Here is a 15773-nt window from a genome sequence, read left to right on the forward strand (position 1 = left end):
TAATTCTCACTCTTACTCTTCTCCTGCTTTCTTTCATAGAATAGAGTAATTACTCTTCCTCCGATTCTTTCACTTATGGATTCTTTCACTCAACTACAATGTCATCTCATGACCTAGAAACACCATTGCTCGAGGATTCAAGTAGTGCTGCTAGTTCTCATCCAGCTTCAGAAACCAAAGTCTAGATGCCTAATTTAGGCCACCAGGAAGAAACTCCTCTAGGTAGGGTTAGGCACGGATCCTAGAAGTACTAGATTGGGCTGAATATCTCAGGAAAAAAAATAAAATTGGAATAAACTTTTGACTAATTTTGACCAAATTCGACTAGTTCGGTAAAAAAATGTCAACAGTTTGGTCCGATTTTGAATTCTTTTCCTTAGATAGTCGATCTTATATAACATATTTAAGATCCATGTCCACCTCTACCTCTAGGTGAATCTTTTCTAAGTGCCTCAGATCCACGCACTGATGATCGAGATATGACTACTGTATTCAACCGTGACGATGGAACTACGTGAGACTTGGTTATTGAAATTCATTCAGGTAATGTTTTTTTATCTCTATGTAGGTGATTTCTCATGCAAATAAAACTGTTGAAACCGCTTCTAACTCTGATCTATTATCTCTCATGCAAATAGAACTATGCAGATGACGCTGATGAAACCGATATACAAAATACCTTAAGGGAATTCCTTTCTACAGGATTAGTTTTTTACTATACTGTTCTAAAAGGATTTCATTATTTTTTTGGTTGGTGGATTCTTGATTGCTGTGTTCTAAACTGTTAGATTTTGAGTTTCCGGATGTGAAACCGATTCTCATAATTCTATATTACTGGATTCCCCATTTGATATTATATCTTAGCCCTATTATGTTGAAATATCAAATTCTGGGTACTAGTATTTCAGAATTTTTGCTTTCTAGTGAGGGGCTAATCGGGAAATAAGAACAAGTAGATTTTAGGACTATAAATCTACATTATTTTACGAAGAAATTTAATGAGAGCTTTATTAAAATAATCTTAATAGTGATGAGTTGTGCTATTGTGAAAACTAGGTTTTGAGATAAATAGGACTAGAGAGCAGTTTGTCCACTGGTTCTCATTTGTAGAAATTGCTCTTTGAATGTATTTTTCTATTGTATTCACAATCGTTGCTGAGGTTGTGAATCTAGCTTTGCATGTTTTTGAACAGAGGATTCAAGTTGTTAAGGAGAGTTTGACAGACCTTCAAATTTTGGCCCTTGAAATATTAATACAGCATAGTCGTCTCACCTTATCTCTTGAAAGATTCAGCCACAGAACCTCAGTTCATGTGCGTTGCAAATTGTCGTTGGCTACTCCTCGTTGTTTATATATTACTATGTCATGTATCTAATCCATCTGAAAAATTCAAGCCCATGTTACACACAGGACGTTTTCATAAGTATTATGAGCTTTTTAAATTCTTTTTATTAATTTTTAGGGTTCTGTATTTTTTTTTTTTGCTAATAATTGTATTTTTAAAACTTTGTAGTGCCTTAGTATTCTCCAGTTCATTACATTTATCCGACTAATCAAAAGTTTAGCTTATGTTGCTATAAAAGCGAAAAAATTTCCGCGTATCTTAACTAAGCCTTGTGATTCTGAAGAGTTAAAAAACTCAAACAATAGAGAATGGATACACTAGAGGAAAGGGCTTGGTATTTTTCTTATCATCTTGTCTGCATTATATATATATATGATCTGATTAAGTAAATTTATTTTCCTTGTTTAATGTAGTTGAGTATCTGGTGCATAATACTCCCACTATCTACTTATTTTTCCTGAAATTTAATGCGGAGCTATTGAACACTATATCAGTAATGACTTTCTCACTTTTCATCGTGGGATTACCTCCAGCAATTCCTTTCAAAAGAACCTTGAATTCTTAACTTTTTCCAAATGCTTGAGTTCTCAAGTTTCAATGACCTAGAAACACCATTGCTTGAGGATTCAAGTAGTGCTGCTAGTTCTAATCGAGCTTCATAAACCAAAGTCCAGATGCCTGATTTTGGCCACCAAGAAGAAACTCCTCTAGGTAGGGTTAGGCACGGATCCTAGAAATATTAGATTGGACTGAATATCTCAGGAAAAAAAATAAAATTGAATTTTTTTTTACTAATTTTGACCTAATTCAAAAGTTTTACGTAAAATTTAATTTTTCATAGTTAATGGTTTTTTTATAAAAAAATATAACTTTAAGTAAATTAAGTCAAAATTACATAAATTAAGCACAATGTAGAAAGTTTCAAAGATTGTGAAATAATAAATTCTAGTAAATAAATAATGACAATTAGAAGAAGAAAAAAATGTGTTATAGAATGGATATTTGAAAAATAAAATAAAATGAAATGAAGGACAACAAATTCCACACAATTCCAAATAGATAGAAAAGGGAGTGCTGTAATTATTAATTAGAAATCAGGCAAAGGAAAATTACGTAGCCGATTAAAATGAATATATAACTCAACGGATGAGATTTTAATAGCTTTTAGATCAATGGTATAAAATACAAAGTATTCTTACTTTGTTTTCTAATTAAGTAAAAGTAGCCGGCACCTTTTTAGAATATTATTTTTTTATAAAAAAAAAGTAGTTTGAAAACATAATAGAATAATACTTTGTGATGCCATTTGCCCCTCACTCTCACTCTTCTTCATGCTTTCTTTGGGTCACTCTTCCGACGATTCTTTCTCTCAACTACTGCCTCTCATTCTCACTCTCACTCTTCCTCCTGCATTTTTTTGCTTAATCTTGCGACGATTCTTTTTCTCAACTACTGTCTTTCATTCTCACTCTCACTCTTCCTCCTGCTTTGTTTTATAGAATAGAGAAATTACTCTTGCTTCGATTCTTTCACTTATCGATTCTTTTACTCAACTACAATGTCTTCTCATGACCTAGAAACACCATTGCTTGAGGATTCAAGTAGTGCTGCTAGTTCTAATCCAGCTTCAGAAACCAAAGTCTAGATGCCTGATTTAGGCCACCAGGAAGAAACTCCTCTAGGTAGGGTTGGGCACAGATTCTAGAAATACTAGATTGGACTGAATATCTCAAGAAAAAAATAAAATTGGAATAAAATTTTGACTAATTTTGACCAAATTCGACTAGTTCGATCAAAAAATGTCAATAGTTTGGTCCGATTTTGAATTCTTTTCCTTAGATATTCGGTCTTATTTAACATATTTAAGATCCATGCCCACCCCTACCTCTATGTGAATCTTCTCTAAGTGCCTCAGGTAATGTAGTTTTTATCTCTAGGTATATAGATGATCGATATATGACTACTGTATTCAACCGTGACGATGGAACTACGAGAGACTTGGTTATTGAAATTCATTCAGGTAATGTTTTTTTATCTCTAGGTATATGATGTCTCATGCAAATAAAACTGTTGAAACTGCTTCTAACTCTGATCTATTATCTCTCATGCAAATAAAACTATGCAGATGACGCTGATGAAACCCATATACAAAATACCTTAAGGGAATTCCTTTCTACATGATTAGTTTTTTACTACACTGTTCTAAACGGATTTCATGATTTTGTTGGTTGGTGGATTCTTGTTTGCTGTGTTATGGTTGTTGCACTGCTTCAACTTGTTAGTATTCTTAGATATAAACTGTTAGATTTTGAGTTACAGGATGTGAACCGATTCTCATAGTTCTATATTACTAGATTCCTCATTTGATATTATATCTTAGCCCTATTGTGTTGAAATATCAAATTCTGGATAGTAGTATTTCCGAATTTTTGCTTTCTAGTGAGGGGCTAATCGGGGAAGAAGAACAAGTAGATTTTAGGACTATAAATTACGTTATTTTACAAAGAAATTTAATGAGAGCTTTATTAAAATAGTCTTAATAGTGATGAGTTGTGCTATTGTGAAACTAGGTTGTGAAACTAGGTTTTGAGATAAACTAGATCTTAATTTTTAGGGTTTTGTATTTTTTTTGCTAATAATTGTATTTTTTAAAACTTTGTAGGGCCTAGTATTCTACAACTCATTACATTTATCCGACTAATGAAAAGTTTAGCTTATGTTGCTATAAAAGCGGAAAAATTTCTGGATATCTTAACTAGGTATTGTGATTCTGAAGAGTTAAAAAACTCAAACAATAGAGAATGGATACGCTAGAGAAAAAGACTTGGTATTTTTCTTATTATCTTGTATGCATTATATTTATATACTGATCTGATTAAGTAAATTTATTTTCCTTGTTTAATGTAGTTGAGTATCTTGTGCATAATACTCCTACTATCTACTTATTTTTCCTTTCTCACTTTTCATCGTGGGATTATCTCCAGCAATTCCTTGCAAAACAACCTTAAATTCTTAACTTTTTTCAAATGACAGAGTTCTCAAGTTTCAATTCTTTATTTTCCTTCATTAATTAAAACTTTTTGCACTTGGTGGAGGCATCTTCAAGAAAAGAAAAAAAAATTAGCCTTAGGTAAAAATAAAATTCAAATACCTAATCCAGAAAAAACAAATACAAACCTTCACCCTCATAAGCTAAGCGGAGAAGGAGTCTGTATAGAATGGAGGTCCGAAAGGAGAGGGTTTAGATTCAAGAAGAAGAATTGGGAGGGATTAACTTCAGAGCTTAGGTCAGCGAAGATACCGTTTGAAAAATGAGTAGAAGAAAGGGGATAGCCTTAGGCCTGAATATGAACGCCGTTGATGAGGGGCCTTAGACTTTAGGTCGGAAGAAAAACGAGGAGAGAAGAGAGACATTGAGGGAAGTAAAACGCAAGAGGAGAAAAGAGAGATGCCTTTGTCTAAACCCCTTCCTATTTAGGTTTTACATTTGATTTTCTTTTTCTTTTTAATATATATATTTTTTTAGTCGCTGGATGAAATTTCCAGTAGGTGCAACCGCGCCAATTTTGCTGCTTTGTGCAGCGATTAAGCAAAAATATTGGCGACGAAAATAGTCTGTATTTGGCGATCAATTTTCTTCCGATCGCTAAAAACAGTAGCTAAATTTAGGTTTCATCTCCAAAAATCATAAACATATTTTGTGGTACCTTATTCCATTATTTATTGCTAAGGTGGATTCAATTCCGTTCAGTTTGGGGTTTTGAATTTTCATATTTGGGTAGTCTTATTTCATCCTCTATTAGGTTATCTTTTTTGTTGTTTTATTGGAAGCTGTTTTTTTTTTCATTCCAATTTTATGCTTTTAATTATTTCATGAACTTGCTCTATCCTTTATTTATGCTTTTAATTACTTCATGAATTTGCTCTATCCTTTATTGACTTTAAAGTAATTAGAGTGTGCTTATTTATTGGTATCATGCCGTATTAAACTAGACTGTGCTTATACATTGGTACTATGCTATATAGAATATAAGTTCTAATTTATTTTTCCTTTTGGTGTTTTTTTTTTATATATATTTTGGCTAATACGTGATTGAATTAAGCTATTTTCTTTCGTACTATACAAGATAAGAATACGAGTCATTTTAAACTTTTAAAACTTCACATGGTAGTTGAAGTTTTGAGCCAAATACAAGACAACAAATATGTTAAGCTTTATTGATTGTGAATTTATTATTTTACCAATATAGCTTAACCCCATTAATTGAAAATCCTGAATCCATCCCTAACCACGAGGTTTATTTTTGTAATTTTCCTTTATATTTATGCCACAAATTTAGAGAGCCAACTCGAAACTAGTTTTATAACTTGAACTAAAAAAAATAAATAAAATTGTAAAATGGAGAATAATATAGTTAGTTATTATTTCAGTCTGATGTTTGGTTAATTTTAAAACTAAAAATCATTTTATATATATATTCATCATAATTTTTGGGAAGAGAAGGATAAGGTACGGTCAAATTACTAATTGATATACCAAATAATTAAGATTTATGCTGTATAGATGAATAAAGTCTTTGGTTAATTACATCTTACTAGACATGGCAAAATCTTCGAGCGTTGCAAACAATATTGCAACACTGCATTTGATGGTATTTAAAGAGATTCATGCAGCATGTCTACTGACTAATAAAGTGATTAAGACACTACTTTTTGACTTACTATCTTTAATGTCCGTGTTTTAGATAAACGACTGTCGAATTATCAGAATCTCACAACTCGATCTGATAGACAGTGGTTCTTCGCCTAGAACAAAATCAAGAATATTGAACCCAGATAACCGAATGCAACATCTTTGCTCCCGTCATTAGATGCATCTTAAGGTTCAGCACGCATCTGGTAAATTACAAAAGCATTGGCATGGCGGTCGATTCTGAATCTGCACATTGTACAGAATGAAATTTTCCATGAGTAAAACAAATGTTCTATTTCTAAAGTAAGAAATATTGCAGTAAACACAACTCACATTTTTTGCAGAAAGCTTGGGGAGGAGTTTTAAATTCACGTTTGGTCTTTCGAACCACAACATGCATGTCGGAGCAAGCTCTCTATTCACATTAGACCAATAACAAAATTGTTCCTAGTATTTAACAACTCCAACACCCTGAGACTTCCCCGAAAGGAAATCTAAGTCCTTGAGTAACAGATTGAACTTTTTTGCCACGGCGAATCCCGCTTGCATTCCGTCAACTGCTGCACTCACTATTCCACCAGCATAACCTGCTCCTTCACCAATTGGGTAGAGCCCTCTCAAGGACAGACTTTCAAAAGTCTCACTGTTCCGTGGAATCTGAACAGGAGAGCTCGTTCTAGTCTAGAAGAAAGCACGACAACTCATCATAAGTTCTGAGCAATTGGTAAAAAGAAAAGTGATTGAAATGAAATAAACAAAAATAAGAGCAAATAGACAACATGGTAACAAATGAAATCAAATGCCAAATTGTTGTGGTGTTTTGGATGAGCAATGGAAGAAAAACAAAGTAAGTTGAGATACCTCTACTCCATGAAGAAGGGCCTTCTCAGATATAAATCCAGGCAACTGAAAATTAAAATGTGGAAAGAATTATAGCATAAGATTATTGGGTAATATCATAAGAAATATGCCGTAAATGAAGAAAAAATCTAACCTCTTTCTCAAATGTCAAGATTGAGTGCTGCAGTGCAGATGTGATGTGAGCAGGGTACAAGTCATGGAGATTGGCTGCTGTTACTCCTAACCGATAGCTCGATGGTGGCAAAGATGTTACTGACAACAACCAAGAAAGTCAAGGTGGCAGAAAATATCACACTAACAAAACAAGGAAAACCCAGCCAGTTGAAACATATGATAATTAAACATTTGTCAGATGAAATCATCTTTACCTGATAACTTGTTTTCCAGAAAATCGGTTACTGTCTGCGCTGGGACCACAAAGTCTCCTCCTCCCATTACAGCCGCTCTATGCTCAAATTCTCTCTAATTGAGGAGAAAAATATTTTTGATGATTAACAGAGGAATACAAATTTCATGTTGGAGAGTTCACAAGGTAAGTTTATCATAATGTTCTCAATAAATCATCTAATGGTTATCTCTGACTAACATATTGGAAAGCGTTAAGAAAACAGTATTGTTTCTTGTTTAACAGGTCAAATATTATCATGGCAGCATTAGGGAGCAAATATTTATTGAGAAGTAAGAATTGCAATACAAAAAATGTTAAGAAGAAATCATGAACATTAAGGTACAGTGCCAGAAGGAAAGCATACCTGGAATTCAACCCCAGCAAGTGGCCCTTTCAAATTTAATGCCTCAAAATCCTTTGTCGAGACAGTGACAACAAGAGCAGCATTCGCCCACTTAGAAGCACGACGAGAAAATGACATGCCATTGATGCAGATTTCTGATGGATTTGTACCAGTAAGAACAACCTGTTGTCACAAATCCAACTTTCTTCAGAACATTATCAGAAACGAAGATCTTGATTGAACATGCCAATAATATAATATGAGATCCATCCAATGCATACCCAGTGAAACTGCCAACTAGCAGTTCTAGACGGGCTCTGATTAGTGTAAATATAACAATCGAAAGAACTTGTTGATCAAACATTAAGTTCTACAGATTTTAGCCAAATCAAAATAGCAGCGGAGATGAAGATAACAAATTTGAGTTTTCCATGTATACAAAACTAAACAGGGAAGATTCGAAGGTCCAGTCAACACAATACTAATTTGCCAAACATAGTCAGAGAATAAGCATACCTGTCCCCCAGGGCACATGCAGAAGGAATAGCAATTACGACTTTCAGGTACAGAATTTGAAGATATGTTTACACCTTCTCCACCAATAGAACTAGCAATCTTGTAATCTGCTACAGGTACTTTCCCACGTCCTCTACAAACCTCTGAGGCCAAACCAGAATACTGCAGATTTGCAATAATTAAGTGGGACACAAGAGCTGAAAGTTGAATGACAATGTTGATTACATCCATTTTACACACTTTTTGATGAGCATAACAATGATAAATCTAGTGCCCTAAAAAATAAAAAGGAGCTGAAGATTCAACCTGTATACTGTCTATTAGCTCTTGAGGATGCTCAATGCGCAAGCCAACCTGTTTAATCAAGCAAATTAATGCAAATATGAGAAGTACTGTAAACTAAAACATTAGGCCACTCAAGCTTAAGAGTCACTATAGAGAACATTAATAGAGGTCTGATCATCACATAAAAGGGGTCAACCACAATATAACTTGTGTACCAAAATGGACAGGCCAAAACTTGTGAAGTTAAAACTCATAATACAATTAAGATTGCCATTCAGGTCCCTACAAAACCAACAGAACTGCAACCATTGTGTATTGCATACATGCATTCAGTATACACACCATATCCATTTGAACAAAGGCACAGGCACTGATTAAGTGATCTACAGCCTCTACTACCAAACAAACACAAAGTTCTACACTACTCAAAATGATGCACAGCAGGTGAACATGCAGGCCTCTAGTTATGAAGCAGCGTTCTTGTCAATGAATAGAAGCCAGAGAAAATATTCCAAACTTACAGAAAAATCTTTTGGGACCAAGCCGATATTATGGGAAAGAAGCATTTGATATATATCTCGTGCAGAATGCCCTACAGCCAGAAGTACAGCATCATATTCCAATTTCTGGCCATCAAGCTGCATCCTGTCTTTTGAATTAGAAACTTTCACTCCCACAACATGTCCATTCTGTATCATTAAATCATCTACCCTTGTTCCAAACATTATAGAAACCTATGCATGTCAAAAAAGCAAGATTCAGAAGCAAATTGAGATGCCAGACAGATTTGGTGAAATAAATAAGCAAGTATCTGACAACTAGTTTCCAATTGGAAAATGTTAAATCAGAAACTTACACCTATCCTTTGTAGATGTTGCCTAAAATCGCGTAGCAATGGGACCAACTTATCTGTTCCCAAATGAGGCTTCCCATCAATCAAAATACTTTCTGGAGCACCAAAGTGAACCAAAGTTTTCATAACCTAAGATATAAATAAGAAATAAATGATACAATAAATAAATTTTCATACAATCCAATAAAATAACAAAAAAAAATCTTGTTCTTAATTTGGTAGGATTTTCTATAATAATGAAAGCAAAACTTGAAAAGCACAAAAGCAGACTGTTTACTGGGGCCAGGAATGAGTTTCTTTCCTCCTTACCAGTTCTTCAAATAGTTTAATGTATTAATATGGAGACTTTGGTAAAGAGAAAAGCAAGAAGAAAAAAATCCATTCACTATGAAATGCAGCACTCAAAAATCAGTGTTACATGCAAGAATGTATTATGCTGGCTGTAGTTTTATCCCCCTCTCAGATCATAAATAAGCTCCATACTAGATAACTGATACAGAAAAGTCTAGTCCGTAGTAGGAACATCCTGGAAGGGGTGAGGTGTATGGGATAAGGGCATTTCGGGTATAAGATATTAGTACATGTATTTAGGGTATGAGTTATTAGTATATAAGGAAGGGTTATTGAGAAGAAGGAAAGTGGAGTTATTTTAGGTTGTTGTTTGGCTGATACTGCAGTGGCTCTACTTAGTACAGAGGGAGGTTTCTCCTGTGGGGATCAGGGCATTAGTTCTATCATTGTTCCTCATTGTTTTCCATCTATATATATATATATATCAGTATTTCTCCTTCCTTTCTATTTCCATCTTGGTGTTTGAGTTTCAATCATTGATGATAGAGAATAGTCTAGTCCGTAGTAGGAATATTCTGGAAGGAGTAAGGTGTATGGGATAAGGGCATTAGTTCTATCCATTGTTCATCATTGTTTTCCTTCTATATACATATATATCAATATATATCAGTATTTCTCCTTTCCATTTCATCTTGGTGTTTGAGTTTCTATCATTGGAAAATAACTCCCCTTTCCTTCTCAATAACCCTCCCTTATATACTAATAACTCATACTCTAAATACATGTACTGATATCTTATACCCGAAATGCCCTTATCCCATACACCTCACCCCTTCAGAATATTCCTACTACGGACTAGACTATTCTCTATCATATAAATAAGCTCCATACTAGATAACTAAGGCAGACGATGTAATTAAAAGTAAAACCATTTTTTGTGAAAGAGTTAATCATAATTTTGCTTATAAGTGAGCTAAAGATTTGAAGTGTCAATTTATAAATACAAAAGCGTTATACCCATGATTAATGATGCAGATAGAGAAGATGTCCCAATGAAGCTAATCATAGAGATTAGAGAAAATGGTAAGATGACATACTAATGAAAACAAAAATACTTGACAAAATGAAGATATATACAAAAAAGGAGAATAATTCTCACAGCCAAAACACTGTTGCTATTCCTTCCAATTCTAGTTACCAGCTTTCCATCACTCCAAGTACCTGCACCGCCCTGCCATGCATAAGTCCTTATATATAACTTAGCAGCAAATAAGTGAAGAAATTACTCCAAATTAGAAAAGTAACTAACAGATAAGATATTACTTAGTACAAGTCAAATGAGGAAAACAAGCAGTGGGAAAACAAGTGGGGCTCTTTTGGTGGGCATGTAGGGTTGGGTGCAATTAGTATTTCCATTTCCTGGCTGTGCAGCAGTATATTAAATCAAGTTTATTTTAAAATAAATGTACAATATTTGTTCAAATACCTTTGGATATGAGACAAGAAGTCTGCTAGAAGCACTGTTGTTTATTAGTTCAAGCTTATTACAGCAAAGTTGTCATGACATTTATTTGAGTATTGTAATCCAATGAATTCAATTAGGCAGTCATATAATAAGAATCTACAACCTTACTGAAAAATTACAGAGAGAAGATCAGGAGCAAGAGCAACTTGAACATGCCTAAGATTTCTGGTATGATTATTCAACATAGTACCATAAAACAACGCCCATAACATGATTCGTTGCTGTTAAAGTTGAAAGGGTTTCTAGAGTTGACTCTAATTCTAACAATTAACTAGAGCAAATCGTTCATGTATTTATTATATTTTCACTCATTGTATTATAATAATATCAGTTTAAATATATATATATAATGGTCATCAATAGCCGCACTGTTGCTATAAGCTTGCGAAAAATCAGAGCTTAGCTGAAGCATGATTCAGGAATTGGGCAATATCATTATACCTAATTATTAGAGTGTGATGCCTTATGTATCCATTATCATGTATGCTCAATGTAGACCATTAAGTGCTCCTAATGGTAATGGCATGTATTGTTATTAGGAAGCCAACCCATCCGAGGACATTATGTTATAATACCCATTCTCTATATACTGTTATATTCTACTGTTTACTATTAAGTCGTGAAAAGCCTATGCTATGTCTTCTCCAAATTTTCAAACAGAACTAGCTAAAAGAAAATAAGATGAGAAAGCAACTATTATACTCAATACACCTGCAATGCAAAAGAAAAATAAAAGAAAACCCAATTCAGTCTAAGAATTTCAAAATATTGATAGAAATTAAGTGGGTTGTCATCAAAATAATAAAAATGACCGGTCATCATCTTTCATATAAATCTGCAAAATGCTCAGATGAGGATAATTTAAGAAAAAAGAATAAATTAATGTTCAACAATGGAAGTATGAGAATCACATATGAGACATTCAAACAACCTTTTGTTAACAGCAAGAAAAATCACATGCGAGATATTCAAAGAACCTTCAATAAGAGTACTAAGTGAAATCAAGATATGACCTCCCCAAAGCAAAAGTTGCTCTCTGATTCCAAAATCCGCCGGACCATTAAAGCACCAATGTCACGCCCTCTCTGTTCAACTGGTTGACCTCTTTCTATTAGAGTAACATCTGCACCAAGTTCTGCAAGAACAAGAGATGCGAACAATCCAGACGGACCACTTCCAACAACTGCAATTTTTGGCTTTCTGGTTGTTGTGTGTTTATATGTGTCCACTGAGCTTGAGCAAGTTTTATGTCCGTGTCCTCCGGCTGGTATTTGTTCCTCAACCTTCTGAGAATCATGTATAAGACTGAGCAGATCACCTGAGATATCTTCTTCAGGTTTATATTCTACAGCTCCAACTTTAGGCTCTAAATCAGAAATGAACTCTCGGGTACGAGGCTCTAGACTAATAAGTTTACTAGGATCCAAATCCACAGTATACACAAATTTCGGTTCCTTTAACATCTGAGAAGCATCAGTCAAACGAGTTTATTAGGCCACTAAAAAAATCAGCTTCTTCTACTTTATGATGCTCTTTCATTTTTCCTTAGCAACAGCCAGTTACCAGAACTTCAAAAACATCAATGTAAAATGATAGGAAAATATCCAGAATTAATGGATATATATGCAGGCATAACTACATGCAATCAACTAGCAGCAAAATTTAGTTTTACAATTTAAACAACTGATTACGTAAATTATGAAATTTAATTAGTCACATTTCGGTAATATAAAAAGTAAAGTTCGGGTAAACAATTAACTAACCTTCCTGGCATCAAACGATTTCCTAACGATAGTAAATGCTTGTGGTGGAAGCATCGAAGCGACCTAAAAAATTTGAGAAAAAAAAGAAACTATTTAAAAGGCAATGCAAGTGTTTAGGAGATATGCAAACTAGCAAAAGAGTTATCCTAATTGAGCAATGCAATTGCTGTTCCACTATCGAACAGATCATAGAATACGAAATTCTAGAAAAAGAAATGAAGTAGAGGAAATTACCGGAAACTCAATTGCTTTAGCAATCTCTTGAAGCAGGCCATCAGAAACGCCAAGGAAGTCCTTGCCGGGATCATTTTGGACGGAAACAGCGAGCTTGGAGAGCCTCCAGATTCCTTCGAATTTGTTTTCGACAGGTGAAAGAGCTTTTTTATGCTTCAATTTGAGTTTTCTCTTCTCGGAAGGATACCTCTGCTTGCCCGTACGCTTGGCAGCAGAGAGTATATGGAGAGATTGGGAAAAGGGAGAAGGAAATGAAGGGGTCAGAAAAGAGCGAGAAAGGTATAGCTGTTTGGATTGGAGAATCGTCATACTTCCAGCAACTGCTGAAGCTACAGTCGGAGCTGGGGGATAAGGAACCGGGAACGTGTAAAAAGTTGGGTGGGAAATGAAAATAAGAAAATGATTATTATTCTTTATCCAGATTCCAAGAATTAAAGATACTTTTCTCTCAACAAAAAAAAAACATTAAAGATACTTTATATTTTGTTCGTAAATATTTTATACTAGTCTCACAACCGGTGGAATACACGGTAGTATTAATCTCAAACTTTTACTCTTTTATTTTTTAATTATTTGTATCCATCTCGTTATTTTAATGGATATAATTTTTTGTATCTCGTATCCTTCTCATTTAATTTATAGGTACCCGTGGATACCCTTATCCGTTAAGAATTAATAAAAAAATATATATTACAAATTCAACATAGTATAAATTTAAGAGTAATTAATTTATTAGTCCCTGTATTTTAACAAAACACACTATTTAATCCCTATATTTTTAAAAACACACGGTGAGGTTCCTAACCTTTTTCTCAGTGAACTGTTTAGTCCTTTCGTTTGTTTGTTAGATTTTTTACCGTTTATGAATTCGGAAATGACTAAATTACCATTTTCTATTTATCAGTCAAAAGTAATTCACACCTCTATGTCTTTCTCTCACAACTCGCGTTCACAAAAAAAAATAGAGAAATGATTGAATTCCTGACTCATAATCGAATCACTCATGCTCACTCTTACTGTTTAAATTGAAGGTAGAAATCGACTCAATTCTCTCTCGCTTATTCTTCCTGTTCGAATTGAAGGTGGAAATCCTCTTACTCTCAATGGTGAGTTTAATTTCCTCCATATTCTCAACTCATGTTAGGGACTAAACAGTTCATCGAGAAAAACATCAGGGACTAAACAATTCATCGAGAAAAAGGTTAGAGACCTTACCGTGTGTTTTTGAAAATACATGGACTAAACAGGATGTTTTGTCAAAATATAGGGACTAATAAATTAATTACTCTAAATTTAATAAATCATCCATCTAAAAATTAAACCATAATCAATAAAAATAAAATAATTTAGTGGTATCACTCAATAATTGAAAAACAAAAGGTTTGGATTCAAATCTCACATCTTACATCTAAAAAATAATAATAATAATCTTTAATATATAAGAGTTATAACGGGTAATGGGTATCAGGTATCTTAGAGGGTACTCTCATATCCGTCCTATTACCCTAACATGTAAGGATTTGGATCACATACTCGTTTCATACCTTTTTATATAGGGTATGAGCAGTCCTATTAGGGTCGGATAGTGTCGGGTACCCGCGGGTATAGTACTTGTTGTCATCTCTACTCATCTGCACCCGAGTATATATAATATTTTAATTTCTTTTATAAAAAAATATGATTTTATATATTGTTTATCTATATGAAATATTGTTTCATCGTTATTTTTGTTGATATCTTATTTATTTTGATGGTATGAAATTAATTGTGATTTGTATATTTTTTTTTGTGTGTGTATAATATAATAAATCAAACAAAAACTATCCACAAATATTTTAATAGGGTTACGCTATACTTACTTTGTTTTTGACAAAGTAAGTCTTACTTTGTTTTTGACACATTGGATGGTGATGAACTTTGACAAAGTAAGCTCATCCAATAGTAAAAAAAACAAAGCAAAGCTTACTTTGTCAAAAACAAATATGGGTTATTCAACTTCATGCAAGTATTCTTTCTTCATTTTACATACACATTATTCAAGTACGCAGTTGGTTAGTTGAATGTTTTCTCGTTGGACCCGCTGATTTCGATTTCCTCCATTTTTGTTGATATGTCTCATACAGTTGTTGCATTTGCGACAATATTGCTCCTACCGTATTTGCGACGACAATCCTAGCAAAAGTTACTTGTTGCATATGCAATGATTTAGGTTAATGCGACAAATGTTTATATTGTTTTGATAATGTGTTTATTTCACAAATGCAGAAGTGTGTTAATTAAAGAGAAGTGTGTCAAATCTTTTTGTGTCCAATCGCATTCATACGTAGATGCAACAATGTAAAACTGGCACTAAATCATGTTTACGACAAAGAAATTCCTAATATGAAATTGCATGTCGTATCCAATTGCATTCAGTACCTGATGCGGCATAGAGAAAAAAACCTAACAGTTGAAAAAATCACACACAGACGCATTTACGACAGAAGAAACAAGCCTAGTTGAAATTACCTTGTCGCATCCAAGCGCATTTCATACCAGATGCGACAAGGATTTGAAATAATTACAATAGCACATCTAGATGTATGAAATAAGTACAATAATATATTAATATCATTTGAAATTTTCTAACAAACGGCGATGATACAACTTGATTACAATACGTAAAGGAAAAAAGC

General features: G+C 33.7%; 1 protein-coding gene across 1 annotated transcript; it reads right to left on the minus strand.

Moving 5' to 3' along the window:
* Window positions 1-5868: 5868 nt before the first annotated feature.
* LOC136203158 (uncharacterized) lies at window positions 5869-13471 on the minus strand. Its single transcript, XM_065994239.1, has 14 exons — window positions 13099-13471; window positions 12865-12927; window positions 12115-12564; window positions 10736-10807; window positions 9289-9414; window positions 8954-9166; window positions 8454-8501; window positions 8148-8309; window positions 7653-7814; window positions 7269-7362; window positions 7034-7152; window positions 6901-6945; window positions 6373-6720; window positions 5869-6285 (listed from the first exon to the last, which is right to left on the minus strand). The coding sequence occupies exons 1-13, from the start codon at window positions 13405-13407 to the stop codon at window positions 6487-6489; spliced, it is 2097 nt and encodes a 698-aa protein (XP_065850311.1). The 5' UTR covers window positions 13408-13471; the 3' UTR covers window positions 5869-6285; window positions 6373-6486.
* Between the last annotated feature and the right edge of the window lie 2302 nt (window positions 13472-15773).

The sequence above is a fragment of the Euphorbia lathyris genome, chromosome 8 (assembly GCF_963576675.1).
Source record: "Euphorbia lathyris chromosome 8, ddEupLath1.1, whole genome shotgun sequence".
Lineage (NCBI taxonomy): Eukaryota > Viridiplantae > Streptophyta > Magnoliopsida > Malpighiales > Euphorbiaceae > Euphorbia > Euphorbia lathyris.

Bases quoted from the DNA above. Each gene is read 5' to 3' on its own strand.
- LOC136203158 (XM_065994239.1), bottom strand. From the start codon at position 13,407: ATGACGATTCTCCAATCCAAACAGCTATACCTTTCTCGCTCTTTTCTG. The intron at 12,565-12,864 runs GTTAGTTAATTG...GATGCTTCTCAG, and splicing joins AATCGTTTGATGCCAGGAAG to ATGTTAAAGGAACCGAAATT. The intron at 10,808-12,114 runs GTCATATCTTGA...TATGCATGGCAG, and splicing joins GCAACTTTTGCTTTGGGGAG to GGCGGTGCAGGTACTTGGAG.